Source organism: Mustela erminea, chromosome 16, assembly GCF_009829155.1.
Source record: "Mustela erminea isolate mMusErm1 chromosome 16, mMusErm1.Pri, whole genome shotgun sequence".
Lineage (NCBI taxonomy): Eukaryota > Metazoa > Chordata > Mammalia > Carnivora > Mustelidae > Mustela > Mustela erminea.
The window spans coordinates 11,548,044-11,566,635 of NC_045629.1; the positions used below are offsets into that span (position 1 = coordinate 11,548,044).

The 18,592-nt window shown below is 42.7% G+C and overlaps 2 protein-coding genes across 3 annotated transcripts in view; one reads left to right on the forward strand and one right to left on the reverse strand.

Annotated features, from left to right (window-relative positions):
- The window catches only part of SDCBP (syndecan binding protein), a 38,146-nt gene extending 35,046 nt beyond the window's left edge, over positions 1–3,100 (forward strand). For both annotated transcript variants that reach the window (XM_032316927.1, XM_032316928.1), the window contains exons 7-9: positions 229–400; positions 1,129–1,220; positions 2,310–3,100. In XM_032316927.1, coding sequence (XP_032172818.1) covers positions 229–400; positions 1,129–1,220; positions 2,310–2,364 — 319 coding nt within the window. In that variant the 3' untranslated portion in view covers positions 2,365–3,100. The remainder of the gene's footprint in view (positions 1–228; positions 401–1,128; positions 1,221–2,309) is intronic.
- Positions 3,101–4,326: 1,226 nt separating this feature from the next.
- The window catches only part of NSMAF (neutral sphingomyelinase activation associated factor), a 57,551-nt gene continuing 43,285 nt past the window's right edge, over positions 4,327–18,592 (reverse strand). The window contains exons 17-31 of the mRNA XM_032316917.1: positions 18,447–18,498; positions 18,219–18,339; positions 17,695–17,826; positions 16,907–16,949; positions 16,425–16,588; positions 14,712–14,811; positions 13,348–13,406; positions 10,878–10,945; positions 10,015–10,082; positions 9,465–9,588; positions 8,089–8,172; positions 6,781–6,931; positions 6,277–6,379; positions 6,026–6,135; positions 4,327–5,030 (exon numbers count right to left, since the gene is read on the reverse strand). Coding sequence (XP_032172808.1) covers positions 4,936–5,030; positions 6,026–6,135; positions 6,277–6,379; positions 6,781–6,931; positions 8,089–8,172; positions 9,465–9,588; positions 10,015–10,082; positions 10,878–10,945; positions 13,348–13,406; positions 14,712–14,811; positions 16,425–16,588; positions 16,907–16,949; positions 17,695–17,826; positions 18,219–18,339; positions 18,447–18,498 — 1,474 coding nt within the window. The 3' untranslated portion in view covers positions 4,327–4,935. The remainder of the gene's footprint in view (positions 5,031–6,025; positions 6,136–6,276; positions 6,380–6,780; positions 6,932–8,088; positions 8,173–9,464; positions 9,589–10,014; positions 10,083–10,877; positions 10,946–13,347; positions 13,407–14,711; positions 14,812–16,424; positions 16,589–16,906; positions 16,950–17,694; positions 17,827–18,218; positions 18,340–18,446; positions 18,499–18,592) is intronic.

Below are 18,592 nucleotides of genomic sequence, written 5' to 3' on the forward strand. Positions count from 1 at the left end.
TTGCACCGTAATAAGTGTTAAGTTACAGTTAGCTTTTGGATTTTTATTCTTCTTAGTTAAACTTAGGTTTTATATAACCTTGTTTCCAGTTTCTCACACATGGTAGGTATTTTTAGTAAACATTTTGTAGATGAGTACCGAATTTACTTATATCTAAGGAAACTTTAAAAGAGTAACTTGGACCAATAGGAAGAAGGACATTTTTAATTTAATCCATTATGTTTACAGGCCCTTTGAACGGACAGTTACCATGCATAAGGATAGTACTGGACATGTTGGCTTTATCTTTAAAAATGGAAAGATAACATCCATAGTGAAAGATAGTTCTGCAGCCAGAAATGGTCTTCTCACAGAACATAACATCTGTGAAGTCAATGGGCAGAATGTCATTGGGCTGAAGGTAAGGAATAGAACTCGTGTCTTGTGCTGAAGTTTTATTTTAGCAACTGTCTTTTCCATTTGTCTGTTTCAATGGTATTTTCATCTTGACCCCCAAAATAGAAACTCAGTGGGGAGATGGGTGATGGGAACCTGGGGCTCTGGCTGCGCTCTCAGGCCAAAGGAATTATTTAAGGCTGTTTGGAATTAACATTCCTATAGCAAAGGGCTTAGAAGTCCCTTGAACTAGAATTCTGTAGAGATGTAGGCTTTGAAGATTTTGGTGACATTCTGAATGAATGATTGCTCAGCTTTTTCAACCCAGGAATGGTAGAAAATGAGTAGTAGTTTCTGTTTGTATTCGTACCTTGTTTTTTTTCCTCTATAGATTCCTATTTTAAGGTATAAAGGTTTTCATTAAGATGTGTTCATGTCATAAACTTGGTTAACACTGCACCATTTAACTGAGGGGTAGTATTGTTAGAAAAATTACTTCATCTTAGTAATGAAAAGATGATTCTTTAAGCTAAAATATTTACTCAGTTTACATAGCAATTTTGTTTCCATCTATAAAATTGTGATTCTATAGAATTAAACTTGGTAAAAGAAACTGGAAAAAATGACAAATATCAAGGGTCAGATTTTAGAGATCTTAGCAAGATGTTAGAGGACATACATATTTACCAAGAATAACATACTTTCATATTTTGAAATAAAGCCTTAATAATTTTTATTACATGTTTCCAACAGGATTCTCAAATTGCAGACATACTGTCAACATCTGAGACTGTAGTTACTATTACAATCATGCCTGCTTTTATCTTTGAACATATTATTAAACGGTAAGTATACAGTACTTCAATTAGATTTTTACGGTTTTCCGAGTTAAGGTACATTGCTTATATTAAGTCTCAAATCTTTGGCTCTTTTATTTAAGGGATGACATGGTATTTACCTAGAAATCTTAAGTTACTTATTTAAATCATAGGAATTGGTAGGTAAGGACGATCTCTCACAACTTTGCAAGTACTGAATAAAATTCACCATACACTTCTGAAATGTTGACATTTTCTAGTTGGAAAGAGGTATATGAGTAAAAGTGGGCAGGCTTTCCTTTTAGCTTTCAGTAAAATGGACTGCAGTTGCACTCTGCCTACAGCTTCTCTGCTCAGTAGAAATCTATTCTGGTGGTTCATGTTGGAGAATTCTTGTCTGTGGGATGTTAGGAGTAATGCTTTTGTTCTGAGAGCATCTGCGGAGGTAGGTAGAGGCATGCAGGGATGTGGGTGTGGTGCTAGGATGGGCCTCAGGACAGGAGGTTTGTACACCTCTGAGTGGGGAACAGAAGAGAGGCATCAAGTGTTGTTACCTTCCCTAGAACTTTTAAAATCCTGGCTTCTATCATAGCTGTTTTTGCCAAGCCAACTTAGATCCTTCTTTCAGAATCTATCTTGCCTGTGGAAATAAGATTTAAAAGATTAAAAACGTAATACCTTAATAAAATTTTTCAGTTTCTGGGTAGAAAGGGAAGTGTTACAGTCAAGACTGCTTGTTCTCAAGTTCTCTTAAAACAGTGACAGGTTCCCCCTTACCATGTCTCTCCCAGTTCATAACATTGTTGTCATTTTCCTTGTTTTTAGTCATCAGCTTTAATATATGAGGACTTACTTGTATCTTATCTAACTTTTCTAGCGAAGGTGCAGATAGTGTTTCACACTGGCTATATTTGCAAACAGATGGATTTCCCCTGAGACTAGATTTCCCTTGACACTCCTAGGTCTGAACTCATGTAAAACAAAAACAAAAACCCTTCCCTTTCCCCACTTGATGCTAGCAAGTGCTGAATTTGAATGGGCATTTTTTTGGATTAGCATAGCCTTTTTGAAAAAAGAAACCCAAACCACATGTTTAATAAAGTTATTCTCTCATAGGATGGCACCAAGCATTATGAAAAGCCTGATGGATCATACCATTCCTGAGGTTTAAAAGTCATGGCACAATGGAAACTTCACTGAACTCCAGTTTACTTCTTGGGCAACTTAACTTTATATTATGCACATGAAGCTTTCTAGGAGCCAGAGAGCATATGCTGCATGAAGACCTTTCTATCTTACATTATGGCTGGGAATCATACTGTTCTGATTGGATATCTTGTTCACACTTCAAGATCATTGTAGCCTTATCCTGGTTTTACTGATGTGAAACTTTGGACAGATTTTAACTGATTTTCATAGAGTAGTTTCTCTACTGGAAACCCGATGCTTTTACAAGCCATTATGATTAGAATGACTGATACAGGCTTAGCTCTGTGTTAGAACCAGTCACCTTTATCTTACATATCAAGTAGTGCTGTTCATATTACTTTAGTTCTATGGTATAATTGCATTTTTAATGTGTAACCATAGTACATGTAGAATGACTGCTTTTGATGTTTTTTTTAGTTCTGTGTGTGTGTGCGTGTAAAATACCAATTAAGTACACTGGTTTCATTCCATGTAAGCATTATACAGTGTATGTAGGTTGCTAGAGATTGTGTTGATCATCATTTAATTAGAACTACCTTTACTTAATATGCTTCAACTATCGCCTTAACTGTGTTAAGCATCTAGAATAAAAGCCAAAATATAACTATTGCTGCCTTTCTAAAACCCAAAATGCAGTTCTGTGTTAAACTGAAATGTACACTAGCCCAGAACAATGTAATGGTACATACTGAGCTATAGCATAGCTGCTTAGTTGCATTTGAGATTTTCTAGTCAGTTGTGTAATGGAAATTTCTTTCTTCTAAAACTTACTGGTATTACTTTCTGAGAAATGATTCACTATATATTAAATGTAAAAATTTTTGGGGCACCTGGGTGGCTCAGTGGGTTAAACCTCTGCCTTCGGCTCAGGTCATGATCTCAGGGTCCTGGGATCGAGCCCCACATCGGGCTCTCTGCTCATCAGGGAGCCTGCTTTCCCTCTCTCTCTGCCTGCCTCTCTCCCTACTTGTGATCTGTCAAATAAATAAATAAAATCTTTAAAAAAAAAAAAAATAAAAAAAAATAAATGTAAAAATTCTTATACCAAATAGGATAAAGTTTTGACTCCCTTTATTCATTTGCAGATTAAGTGGAATAATACTTAATTTTGTCTTTAACACTTTGTAACCTCACTACTTTGGGGTGGTCTTAGGATGTTTCCCAGGTAATCTGTTCCATTTCCTGACCCCTCCCTACAAAATGGAAGTGACACTTTATCCTGATTTTTTTTCTTTATGGTTTATGCCTATTTCATCTTAATTAAATATGTATAAATAAAGTGGACTTTTAGTCTGTTGCATCATTTGAAAGCATCAGTGCCCTTCACCAAACTTTTGCATGACTTAGAGAACGGGTGCGTGAAGTTTACAACTTGGGCCTGTGGGAATCGTCTCCTGCAGCAGTGAGCATCCAGAGGCCCTGAGAAAAGCCGTCTGTGCTGAGAGAGCAGGTGTGTCAGGAAGAGTGCTTCCACCTGGGAACCGCGGTTGGCCAGCCTGCACACTTACGGCTGAGCATCAGGAACTCAACAGAGGCCATGGGTGCTCTCTGCAATACCTGAGACCAAGTCATGTCCAATGACACTTAAAACTGACTTTGAAAACTATTACTCTGGGTCATTTTTCCCCCATATCATACAGCCTACAAAATAAAACTCCTACACCTTTAAAAGCATTGTCATAATATAAAAGGAGGTCAGTAGCGTGGCTTTACAGCTTACCTTGTTGAAATTTGGAAAAGCACACCAAACAGGGTTTCCCGGTTTACCTACCTAATTTCCTAGATTTGAGTCAGGATGGTTCCAAAAATGTAAGAATGAATGACATTCGTGACATTTTATGGTTTTCTAGAAGGAACAATACTTGAAGTTCTTAAAAGGTACTACTAGTCTTGGTAATCATTTAAATAAGAAAATGAAAACTGCTTTCATTACAGAAAAATATTTTTAATGTAGAAAAGATGAGCATTTAATAGCTATAATGAAATAAACCGTTCCTATACACAGTAAACTTAATTGCTAATCATTCCCCAGGTTCTTAGAATCTGAGGACAGTAGGTTATACAAAGTAACCACTCCAAGAAAACACATACCCAAAAATCCAGTGGGCAGCAATTCTTAGATTAGGAAGACAAAATAGAGTGACTCAGAAGTAGTAGAGAATACTGCACGTTTTCTTGGAAAATTCAAAATTGCTCAGTTTCCTGAAAGTTTTCCCATCTTAGTTTAGTATCTCTTAGCTACTTCTCTTTGCCACCCAAACCTGCCTTCTGACCATCAGCATACTAGGATGACCATCCACCTTTCAAATGTAATGTTTTCTCCCTAACACTGTCATATCTTTGTCTGCCTTAGAGGATAGCAACTAATGGCTTTCAGTGAAGTCACCATGATTTAGGAAGTTTAAAACCACAAATGTCTCATGTGGTAAAACTTCTAATTACTATCATTGCACATTCACCAGTTCATTTAAAAGTCTGGTTTAAAAATACATTAAATAGAGTTCAACTTAACATTCAAGAGAGGAAAAGGCACTTAATACTGCAATTTCCAGAACATAATTTGTCTGTCTTCCCCTCCCGTGATGATGCTGCTACACTGTTCATTCATCCAGATACATGTCACAGCACCTAAGAGAAAGAGACCTTGTGATTAGGTGGTAAGTTGACCCAGGGCCCCCCCAAAATGTTATCTCAAGTACTATGTTGTCTTCTCTCATCCTGTAATTGGTATGTAAATTAAAAATAACTGCTTGGTATAGGGAGCTTGTGAGCAGTAAAACCACTTAAACATAAAGCTAAAATAACGGATGCAAACAGACTCCTACTGCAGTGGTTAGGACACAGATGAGAGAAGGCGGGAGCTGGTGGAAGTTGGCTAATTCCATTTCTGCAGGAAGGAGTCAAATAAATGTTGCTTAAAGCCAGTAAGTTGAGGATGACCTAAACAGATGACTTTATAATGTTAGGAAATAACCACATAACTTAGTGACAGAGGCAAGGGACTGAACGGGGGAGGGGGGGCAGTTACTGGTCACAGTGAAAAGTAAATAGATACATATAACTGTAGTTATTAGGATTAAAAACCATAAAATCTTCCAGATGATCAGGAGGCAACCATGCAAATGTAAGCAAATGCAGTGAATCTCTACAAGATACTACGTGGGAAAAAAACCAAACGGGCAGAATAGTTCATATGCCTATAACTTACCCTCTCAATAATAAGAGGGCACAACTCCAGGACACACATCGTTCAGGGAGAACAGCGGGGTTGGGGTGGGGTCAGTAGTGGAGCGAAAATCGTTCTCATTGTAATTTTTGTGGTGTTTGGGGTTTCATTAAAACTCCATGCCTGTATTTTTAAAACAACGATTCCAGCTTTTACTGTGGTTTTTAATTCTCCATGTGGAAGTTAATATAAAAACTTTGGAATTTAACGTCTTGTCAACAGAAATCTCAGTCCCAAAGGAGTCCACCTGGCCAACCAAGGTGCTGGAGGGGAACACTGACAGTGTGGAGGGAAATTGTGTGTTTTCTGCCTGGGAAGAGTATGCTTCCTGATGGGAAAAGCAGTTTGAGTTCAGCGTTTTAGGAAGAAAGGTGAAGTCAGCTGTATAACCCCTTACCCGCATGGCCCTGTATTCTCTCACTGATTTTTCCTCCGAGCAGGTCCCAAACAAGCAGTTCACCAGACTGACTTCCAGATAAAACAGAATTTCCATCCCAGATAAAGCATCTGCAAGCATGATTTAGAAATGATTATCTGATCAGTCCTCATGAAGGAGGGGCTCTATTACCCTGCCAAAGCAAGCCCACATGACAGGATCATGAACTTGTTTGTACATGTCTTCCCCTACTAGTAACTCAGGAAATGTACCTCTGGGTCTCGTCCGAAGTCAGAGAAGAGATGAGCATTCCTGTCTGCACATCTATGACGTTTAGACAGCCATCTTTTCCTGTGCTGAGGACATGGCGACTGTCTGTAACACGAGGTAAAACGGCTTCAGAAGTGTGTTGAAGATTCTCTGACATTTTATCTCTGACATAACGTTCACTTTTGGACTCCTTGAGCTACTTGTACTTAACCAATGACTACTCTCTTCTCCTTCAAATGCTCCTAAGACACTGGGCTGATGACCCTTTGGTGTGAGTTCATTTGCATAAATTTAATTTCTCTGGGGAGCTGATGAAATAAGAACAATGTCCACTACAGGTTTTCTGTGGGTGCAAACGGCATGAGTAGATGTTACTGTGCCTGAAACAGCATCAGATACAGGTGACACTTACTGGCAGACTGCTTTCCTTTTTACATTCTTCTCTATTTTAAAGTAATAATTCTGACTCCCCCAGTTACCATCCGTAGTAAAAAGGATCATACTACCTGGGCTAAAAGCAGTATCACATACAGTCCCTGAATGGCACGGGATCTGATGCAATATGGTGGCTGTAGTGAGGTCCCAAATATTCACTGTGCCTTCTTTGGTGCCTGAAACCAACAATGTGCTTGCAGCATTTAGACTAATTGTATCTACCTAAGGAAGAAAACACAAAGTATTCCATTTAGAATCACAGTCATTAGTGGTTTTCCTCGGCTGACTCCGCTATGGGGACACAATAAATGTTCAACTCCACTGTACGGTGTACTGATGTGACTACTGCAGATGTGTTTCAACATTGCCTATTGAATTATTTAAAAATGAAATTCTTCATATGCTAGTGAATAAAAGGAAATATTGGTAGGGTAACTGCAATTCTGGATTTTAATATTTTTTAATTTTTAGAGCATGTGCAAGAGTGCATGGGGGGAGCAGCAGAGGGAGAGAATTTTCAGGTTAACTCCCCACTGACTGTGGAGCTGGGCACCGGGCTTGAGCCCACAAACTAGGACATCATGACATGAGCCAGGACCTGAATCAGGAGTCGGATGCTTCACTGACGCAGCCACCCAGGCGCCCCATTTGCTGTTTTAACATAGTCTAAAATTGACAAGTTTCGGGATGATGCCTCCATGAGTTATAAACCGTACCATGTTGCCAGGCGGTCTGAAGCACAGCAGACCCATGCTTATGTGAGGGATTTGGGAAAATCGGGGGATCTCACGGTTGTATTTGCATGTCCACCTGGAGCTACAGACTACATAAATATCTCTCAACCTCAGCTCATCCGCCGACCATGCAAGTCAGGCATCAATTTGTACCTCGGAGAAAAGGCAGTACTGTCAGCTCGAGCGGGAGATGCAGCAGGGGGACCCAACCCAGAGCAGCCGGCACGAGTGTGGCTCTCCTGGCTCATGTGTCCCTGTGTGTGCCCCCTAAGACTGTCAGAGGCCATCATGCTGGACAGAAGGCCCTGTTTACTGTCTGTGTCAGAAAACACGAAAATCTATACCCCAGATAGTTTGAGGGTATCCAAATATTCAGTGTCATGCTCAGAAATTGGTATTTTGGAAATCGGATGGGACGGTAGTTAATTCTCAGGGAAATGGCAAATTGGAGGGGAAAAAAAAAAAGCAGACTTGGGAACCCAAAGAGTCAAGTCAAAAGAACGGAGAGCCCATGCTCTCCTCCAGTAAGCAAAATAAAATTAAAATGAAAAAACAAAAACAAAACATGGGTAAAATCAACTGCCGCCACCCACCCTCCCCGGGACTCAGGCTCAGCTTTTGAGAAGTGCTGTGGCTGGTACTCACACTGACGTCGTGCTCCAGCTCAGCCAGCATGTCAAACTGCTGTCTCCTGGTGCATGTCATTTCTGCAGGAACACCAGACCACACCTAAGGTGGAATATATTGCAGAAGGTATATGCAAACGTTTAGAACGAAAGCATGTCTAACACATTCAAGAAAAGCACTCTTGACCAACCAATTTCCAGTTAACATACTTGTCAACAAAACAAAGCTGTGAAATGCTTCCAGTTCCTTTCCTGCAGTGCTTGTGTTTTTATTCCCATTACAGCACTCACTGAGTGTCCACTGCACCTGTGTGTCTGTTTCTACCCTCTGTACTTGCTGTTGTATTCTGTGGTTTTTGTGCAAACTGAGGAAACATGAGTGTAAAAGTGTTGTAGTGTCTACTGAGGGTTTGAGAAGACCCAAAAAGGCAAGTCACCAAAAAACTTACTAAAATTAAAAAAAAAAAAATTAAAAAAAACTTAATAAAATTTGGTGTAGGCAAGAAAATTGATAGGAATGGGGGAAATCCTGAAAAACTCTTGAAGAAATTCTAACAGTTTTAGGTTTTTTATTTCATTTTATATAAATGCAAATTGGAAGCTGAGGATGATGAGTACTGGTGTGGTCTTTGCAAGACAGTTGTGTAAGGTCCCAAAGAAGAGGACAAGGATGGCCCCATATCAACAGAATAATGAATGAATGTGCATTTATATGTTTTGACTTGAAATAAAATGCATTCCCTTTTCAGGAGTCCTCACTTAAACTTGACATTTTCTGATTGACAGATTAACTGCTAGTTCCGACTGTGTGAGATAAGAGCGGCTGTTACTGTATACAGTTGGCCCTTGAACAATATGGGGGGGGAAGAGCTCCTACCCCCTACTCCATGCAGTTGAAAATCTACATGTAACTTTGACTCCCCCCAAATGTCACTGGTGACTGGGAGTCTTACAATAACATAAACAGTTGACCAATGTATTTTGTGTTACATGTACTGTATACTGTAGTCTTATAGTAAAGTAAGTTAGAGAAAAAAAAGTTAAGAAATCATAAATTTACAGTATTGTATGTATTTATCAGCAAAACTCCAGTCTAAGCAGACTGTGCAGTTCAAACCTGTGTTGTTCACAAGTCACCTTTATTTCTCTATAACTCTGTTTTGTGAATTCTGCATCATTCCAACCCCCAGTTGAGCACACAGTACAGAAATAGGGAAAACTTCCTATTGAGAAGTACACATGTTGGGAAAACAGAGGCGATAACATTCAGTATCTTTACAGATCACTGACGCTCGTGAAAAGGAGTGAAGTGAGGAAGCACACTAACAACAGGTGTATAACGGTTTATAACACTTGCAGTATCCAAACATTTTAAGTTATAAAATCTATACAGACCTTTACGGTGGAGTCCCACGATGCTGAATACAGTCGGTTGTCGTGCCAACAGATCTTACTAACAGCATCGTCATGTCCCATTAGCGTGTCCTGGCGTCTTGCAAATGCTATAGAGTAAAAATAGCTAACAGAAAAGAAAAGGAGGACTATTAAGAAGCATTCCGGCTTAATTTGGAGACTCTTAAACACATATTCAAGGAGTATTACGTTGTTTAATTCTACACTAAGACTCATTAGAATTACAAAATACTATTCTAATGTTATTACACCAAAATACTCAATATCTGACTTTGAAACTAGAAATGTCCAGGTCTGGCTCATTTGTGTTTTCACCTCAGGTTAAAACAGAAAAACAGAGTCCAGTGGGAGAAATTACTAGATTCATACAATCACAGTCAAAGCCACCAGTACTAGCCTTATCTAATATCTGCTCCTTTTCTAAACAAATGCAGTGTCCCACCAATGGAAGACTTGTCCTTTCCTTCCTTCTGTCCACAAAGACAGCTACTCCATGTGTGGAATGACACCAGGAGCACACTCAGATACATACACATTATTATCCCACGAAGAACTAATGACAGTGGCATCTCCTGGCAAAAGTAAACAAGATGATAAAGCCTGAAATACAAATGGTTTGACATTAATTATATACAATAATTAGTAAATCCCTAACATGTTAAAACTATCTGTAAGCTCCCCCCAAAATTAATGCTTAAATTCTGTTTATTCTGGTTTTCCTCGTTATTTGGGAAGTGTTTTTTTTTTCAACTGGCTAATTCTAGATGCTAGGTTCCTTCCCAAGTGTAAACAAGTAAGTGTGTCCAGGGCACGTGGATCTAGCCTGCGGGCGTTCAGGGGCTCTGGAGGGCCCCCAGAGCCCTGGGCTGGACGAATTCCTCACGCGGGTAAATCGTGAGGAGAGGGTGGGCTGCATGTTATTCTTAAGGAGCCTCTCTGGATTACAGGCTTCCACAGGTAGAGAGAACTTCCAAAATTCTTTAGGGACTTTCAAAACCATCTGGATGTTTTACATTAACAATAAAATGTGTTTTTTCAGAAGAATGGGTTTTCTAGAATTCAGGGTCCTATTCACTCAGAAATGCATACATTATTTAAAAAACAGACATGTTTAGTTTGACAGTTTCAGAAAAGGAAAGAATTATTAAGGGGAATTCTACTGGTTGGCACTTCTAGTTTTCTAGGCTACAAGCAAAATCACTGTATTCTGAAAAAGAAGCACCCTGAAAAATTTTTAAACTGAATTTAGAAGTAATGTCACTGAGGTACCTTATAGACATCACACAGGAAAAACCCAACTGCTTGGGGAGAAACGAAATGCCATCATGTGTGTATAAAACAAAGTGCTACATGAATTTCCATCATATCACTGGTTTAAAATTAAAATGAACTCACCATATTTGAAAACGATATACTTCTTTGTAGCATTTTGGATTCCTTGGAGAACATCTTCAGGGTGGAATCTGGTTTAATGATGAGAAGGCAGACATATGAGAAAGATTTCCTGACCCTTACAGAGGATAAACAACAGTGGAGGCAGCAGGAGCGGGGCAGGGGGTGAGGCCAGAGGATCTGGGGCCCCATCTGGTGACCTGTCACCTCATGACAAGGAAACCAACGCATACCCAGTCCAGGCCCAGCACACTGCTTACATTTCAGCATGACCAAACCCGGAAGAGGCCTAGTCACTGATGGAAGCTCAAAGTTAAAGAGAAGGAGCGCCTCGGTGGCTCAGTCAATTAAGCGTCTACCTTTGGCTCAGGTCATGATCTCAGGGTCCTGGGATTGAGTCCCACATCGGGCTCCCTGCACAGTGGGGAGCCTGCTTCTCTGTCTCCCCCTCTTCCTCCCCCAGCTCATGTTCTCTCTCGCAAATAAATAAAGAAAATCTTAAAAAAAAAGTTAAAGGGGAGTAAAATAGCAATTTTAAAGACAACAAAAATCATGGATATATATATATTTAAAAAAATTTTTTTTCTTTTTTTTAACCAATTGCCCAGATATGGTATGCTACCCCTGAACTGAGTTAGCATTTATGAAGGAACCACTGACTTCCTAAAGAATAATAAAGCAGGGATTAAAATGTCCTTGCCTAACAGAAGCCTGAAAAAGTGTACAAAGGCAATCTCTTGGGAACCAAGACTTGCAAAAATGACAATGAACTCTGAACATCCCATATTTGAAACAAGAAACACATTTCCTAATTTGTAAACTCAAAACATGATAAAGAAAAGGTCAAAATGAGCTTGAAATAATTTCTTCAGTATAGTAGAATTTAACATTTCGACCTCATTTTTGCAATACCAATACACACAGGTCTTGAGACTTCATCAAGCTGAAACACTCTCTAGCATTCAGCTTGGAAACAAAATCCAGCGAGTGAACACAGCATTACCTGAACTTTACCCTCTGGGTGACGCTCAACTCTGAGCCTCTTCCTGACCATGCTGCTAACTCTGAAGAATGCCTTTTCTAGCAGGCATTTCTGAGTCATCACCACAAAGTCTACTGCAGCTTATGAATTTGGGGGATCCTACAGGAAGCCGTAAGTCAGCCCAGGATGTGAGGATGCTGTTCTCAAAACAGATGACTCTGTGCCCATGCTGGAGGGGAGCCTGCCTCACAGCTGATGAGCCCCCCGAGTGCCCACAGAGCCAAACATAGACCACGTGTGTATGAGCAAGGAAGGTCCCTTGGGGGTGACTATCAGGATATGCATAGATTGGTACTATATGTTATTAACAGAAGAAACAAAGAGAAAAAAACAAAGGCTTCTCACTTAAAACAAAACAAAAAAAACCCTCTTTCCCCTTCACTTGGTAAATTTACAAAGAAGGGATATCATGCTTAATGAGCATCCGGGGTTTCAAGCCTCGACGCTCCCCAACGTCCCCACTCATGGTTGACAAGGTCATACAAGTACAGGAGGCTGAGGGACTTAAACCCTGGCAGACAAATCCAGCTACGAACACAGGCTCTGCTTGCTGATAAAGCTTTAGTGAGAAAATGCTTTCACGATACAGCATTCGGTCTCGTGTGATGGTGCTGGCACACTCGGGGGACAGGATCCCGGGAGAAGGCGGAGCGCTTCCCTCTGTCAGGGCACCTGCTGACCCCAATGGGGCCCGGCCTGCATCCTGCATGTCACTTCCTTTGGCCGACAGCAGAACCATTATCTGTGCTTTGTGCAAAATCCTGTTGTATGCATCCTGAGGTTGTCCCAGAGAGAGCGAGGAAGGACGTGCTACAGATAATGAACCATCTTGAGTGACTCTGAGAGTGGTAAGCCTGACTTCTCTGGGAGGGTTTGGATGGACGGCACCATTTCCAGACTTAATCGACGAAACACATAATTTTCTCCAATAAGGCTAAAGGAAAAGTCCCCTCCAAAACAGCCGGGTACTGTCAGAGCGAACTGTCTTAAAACCCAAGCAGGATGACTAAGAATCTGATAAAGTAGAACATTAACAATGTGTGCCTTGTATTTCCATGCATAGCCCATGACACAAATGAAACACCTAACAGCAAAGGTGCACTTGTCCATGCTCCCATGCACAGTGCCCAGGGACGCCCCGGCTACACTCTGCAGCTGCCCGGCTGTTCTGGGGCCTCCCACCTAGCAAGGAGCTGGGAGTGAGCTCTTTGTGCCCACCCTGTCCCTGAAATTTCTGGAAATCTTGTCAGCAATGCAATCTTATGATTGTTTCTGGCAAACTGCAGTGACATTTTCTGCAAAATGCCACAAACTGCTCAAAAGTCACTTGCTGTGGAGACAGCACACCCAAGTGCAATCCTTGACTCAGTACCAAGAAACCTGGATTCTTCGCGGTTCCAGGTAAACCACTGTTCAGGCAGGAAAACTCACCTTGTGAGGTTGTAAACACGGAAGACCCATTACAAGAGACCGCTATTCCAGTAACTGCCCTGTTTAAAGACAGAGGTTTATAAGTTACCAACATCCTTGAGCTGGGACACTCGTCTCTTTCAAGTCCTGGATTTCATTTTCGCAAGTGTCTGTATTTATTTTTGTCATAGCCTGTCTGCTGGATCTGTCCTGCACACATAACACCTGCCATGACCAAATCATCAGTTGGGAGCTTCAAATTTTGTTTCTGGTGAGACCTGCGGCCGGAAACCATTCCCCATCTCGGCTTCCCTAGCTGCCACAGTCAAAGTCGAACATCTTCCCGATGCTGTGAATTGGCTTCTCCTCAATTCCACCTTATCTGACTGTCCCCCAAATTGCTGAAACTCTCCTTTACGAGCACTTCACTTGCTTTGCTGCTGAATTGAATTTACCGAGCCTCGGTTCAGTGAGGATACTCTGTCTGGTGCTGCCATTTCCTTTTACGGGTTCCTTCCTGTCTACACTGCGGGAGGATAGGGCCTCTTTCTGTGGGTCACTTAGAGACTCTGAGAAAAGGAAAGCCACTGTTAGAACGGATGAGGTGGAACTATGTATTTTTTGGCAGGAGGGTGTGCTCTGGTCCCTAGGCTTGGATCTGAAGTGCACTGGGACATTCAGACCCACCCGTGACCCATGGTGTCTGTGGTATCAATATGTCAGGATATCTGTGCCATCGAGCAGACCCCCAGGCCCGACTCTGAGGCTGGGTTTTCTCATCCATAACAGGATGGCTCAGGGGAACTCAGTGCTTCTCAAACCTTCCTACCAAAATGTGCGAATACCCTTAATGGCAGAAATCTAAACACTCATAACCCCTCTGGGCCTGACAGCAAGCTCCTTTTTTGAAAGTATGGGTATTATTTTTAAAACTCCTGTGAACTTCGCCCTTTGATCTCTCGCCCTCTCCACATACTTGTTGTAAATTTTTAAAAGGACACACCTTCCCCTACAATATCTGTGAGTTCAACACTTGGAGAAGATCTACCATGTTTCTCCCATCAAAGACTTGAGGGGCGGTGCACCCTGTGTACCCCAGTTTGAGAGGCACAGAACTACCTGCTGGCTGCAGACCCCCTCCTGGGCTCCAGAAGGACCAGCAGGAGACATGACAGCATGGAAGACTGACATAAATCCATTCTGTGTCAAATTTCCCCTTGCCATGTTGACTACACTTGGCTGTTCACCACAGACATTGTTGGGGGGAGAAAAAACCCATCAAGACAACACAGAAAGAGAGTGCCCACCCTCTTAACTCCACTTAAAACAGTGTCACTCCAGGTCAAGACCCCGGTTTGGCAAGGACGGCAGAGGCGTTCTCTTACTCTTTGTGGATTTTATATTGCTCCTGTAACTGCAGTTTGGTGATGTTATTCCAGGCCAGGCTTTTACTTTCTTCGGTCAGGTCTTCAAAAGACTCTTCACCTGGAGAGACTACATTGAATTGCTGCCCAGTGAGTCAGCTGAATTATTAACAAGCACCGGAGACAACAAGCATCAGGGCCACAATATTTTCTATTATAACCAAATGACCAAGGAAACACAGTGTTCCACTGAAACATAACTACCCTGAAATGTGCTAGGGAGCTCCACGTTTGTTAAGGGAAAATGACAGAATGTATAATCTAAATAACATAAAAATCCTTGGGAGACAGACTGAAAAGTATCTTTGAAGACTGAAGTCTTTTTATACTCTTACCAGTGTTCTCGAAGTTTTCACTCAGCCCCTGCCTTAGGAACTTCAGGAAACACAAGACCGAGTAACTATTTCCTTGTCAGTAATCATTGCAAGAGCCTGACTGTTCCCTAGAAATGCTGCGGTTTCCTTTTAGTTTGGAGGGGGAGAAAGCAGACTTGCATTCCAAGCTACAAGTGCCCTGGTCAGCATGAGAGAAGCAGTCCCTCCTGCCATCTGAAGGGCCGGGCAATTGCTCCCTAGGGTGATCACAAGACACTGGTGTGAGCCTGGTGACTAAGCGGGGCACGGGTTTAAGAGGCATCACAAGATAATCTCATGGTCTTTATGACTGAACCCCATGGGCCATTATCTCTTAGAGAAGAAAGGCCGGCTACCTGGGGTCCCGGGGCCCTGCGAGCTGTTCCTCCGGCCTGAGAGTACACTCCACTCTCGGCACCTATGAGGTCCCCAGGTGCCTGGAACAGACAGGAGTGTAGATGATAAAAAATCAAGGGACTTTGCTCCCAGGGTTCCACATAGTGTCAGATTCCTCCTGGGAGCCTGTGGGCCTGAGGCCATCCTATATGAAATGTGAAACACAGGTAACTGGCTGAAGGGGAGTACTCTTTCCTCCTTCTCCAAATACCAGATGTCACAACGGGGTCAAGTTCATTGTAGAACCTAGCGCATGCCAGGCACACAACACACTCTGCATTTGTTCATCAAATGACTAAGAAAATGAATCAAGTGCAGAATACCAAGCACCCTGAATTCGAGATCTGTATGTGGGGAAGGAGGAGGAGGAGGAGAGGGATGGTGAAGTGGTTTCTGGGAGAGAGCGGGGGAGAGCGGGCCGGGGTGACCGCGGGAGAGAGCGGGGGAGAGCGGGCCGGGGTGACCGCGGGAGAGAGCGGGGGAGAGCGGGCCGGGGTGACCGCGGGAGAGAGCGGGGGAGAGCGGGCCGGGGTGACCGCGGGAGCGGCACGGCCCAGACGGCCAGTGTGAAAGTGAAGGGCTAAGCATCAAACGCTGGCTGGGAAAACCACAGAAAAGGTGAAGGAGAGAAACAAGAGCAACGACAAAACGCTGCCACATATCCTGGGATGCGAGTAATACCACCGGGAAAGAAAAGTGACCCGATTTTCTTTAAAATCAGCAGTTAAAACACAGACAAAAAACAACAACAGGCTTGTCGGAGCTGTTTTTCAGGAGAATGGAGGACAGCCGTCGGGTGTCCCAGCACAACCCCCCTGGGCCACACGGCTGCTCACGGCTCTCCTGTTCTTCAGAACCTTCAGGAACATCTGACTCAGAAAAAAAAAGCTGCGGGTTCTCCCGTTTATTCTCCGTCCGCACTCACCTGGAGAATCCGCCGTGGGATCATCAGGACTGCAGGCCTGGGTGACAGTTTTCAGCTTTGGGGTGATTCGTCGAGGATGTGGGGTCACAAAGAGCTGTTTTGGCGTCTGGCCAAACTCCAGGATTTGGGTCAGCATGGCCACTTTCTCGTCAGGGTCCTCGATGCTTTGGGACAGAACACAAGTAATGCAGTGAACCATGAGGTTCGAGTCCCCCCAGAGCATGAATGTCAAACAATGTGGCTCAACAGGAGAGAGATTTAATCCACAAACAGGAACAGCGACTCTGTGCCAGGACAGTCCAAGCCTCATCACAGATCTTTACAGAGTTTTCTGAGGCTCGGTGACTTACCTAACGGGGAAAGCAAGATATAATTCACTGTAAAATTTCCACACCTTCATATGATCAAAGAGCTGCATTCATCATTTAGACAAAGAGTTTTTTCGTAACTCATGTAGAAACTCCTTCTAGATGTATAGGTACCTGTTCAAGTCTACGCCTCCTTCATAGGTCAGGGGATGAAATACTGAAAAAAAGATGAAAAACTCTCTTGAAAGGGGTAGTACTGTTTGGTTATAATAGACATTCCACACAGACTCTTATATAAAACTCAAGAACTTTGAACACATGGTTTTAAAGAAACTCATGGTCACTTTGCAAGAAAAGACTAATAAAAACCATCAGCAATAAATATCAACCCGAGTTATCTTTCGCTGAGCAGAAATCCAGCTGGCAGGTGAGACAGCCTCTTATCTCCAGGTGTTTGCTGGTGAGCACCTCTGCCCCCAGGGGAAGCGCCAGTCACCCCGCACTGCCCTGCGCCTGTCCACCCTGACCTGCTGGCTCCTCTTCAGGAGCTGACACCACTGGCAGCCTGGCGGCAGGTAAGAAGGAGGCTGAGGAGGTGTGCTGCTGCTGGTTTCTTTCTGCTCCATTAATAGGAAGCCCTGGGGCCCTTTAGAGGAAGGAGGGGTGGGCGGCACTCTTCTACCGTATTCTGATTGAGTTTGAATTGAAATCCATGAGTGGGGTGGAGAGCACATGTTAACATTGGAAGACTTTAGATCTGGGGATTGGGGCAAAGTTGGGGTCCTTTAGGCAGAAATCCTTCCTCCTCTGTTACTCAGTACCTGACCCAGGGCCATGGAGCAGGGGGCCGCCCTCTGCTGACAGAAGATGCTTCTGCCAAGCATGAGCTTGGGCTGCTCTGGCTGCATTTTTTTTCTCGATTTCATCAGACGCTATAGGACATTTCTGAGACGCTCACTTACCATTGTGGGCCTCTACGGCATCACTCCCTTTCTGCTTGTAGCCGAATATTAGATCGATCCACTCGTGGAGGTGCTCTGACGCGTAACTGCTCTCCAGCGCGTCCTTGCTCTTCTGGAGGAAGTCCTCGGGACCTGTTAGGTGAGACCCCGTCAGAGCGCCACTGTCTTCCTTTACTCTCTCCCATCTCTTCTGTCTATCCACATGCACATAAAGCTTCTAGGAGACGCAAGAGGCACATATTTCTTAATGAGGCTTTGGGCCCCATCAGATAAAATATATATCCTGGCGGGGGAAGGGAGTGGTGAAGATCACTCTCACATTTAGATCTTTCAAATGCGTATCGATGTTTTTACGTCAGACTCACAGACTGGTTCTGATCTGGAACAGAACTGACAGCGCCTCATTTACATAGAGAATTCTACTGCTATTTTAAAAAGCAGTTAAAGGCTAAATCATAATACTGAAGGGCCCCTCCCCCAGGTGAAGAAGTGCTGAAACTCGGTACTTCCAAGGTGGTACTCACTCCGTGCCCAGGGTGGGAGTTCCACATCGTCCACCATCTGCCCTCCTTGTCTCTTTCCCAGATCCAACTTCAGACTGTTGACTAAAAAGCTGACATCATCACCATAGAATTCTGGAATCAACTGAAAGGTTTTTTTGGGGGGGGGGTGGGAAAGAATAGCAATGAACATTTTATAAAGCAGTTAGAAACAACAAACCCAGTGAATTATTAGCTTTATTAACTGCCTACCTCTTTAAAATCTGTTGCACCATCCAAACAGTTTTTCCAAGTTTCTGCAATACTAGATACAAAGAAAAAAAAAAATCAACTGAAGTCTTGGGTCTGGAAATAGCAACCAAAGTGCTCTCTATGCACCTAGGTGTTATCCTACACTT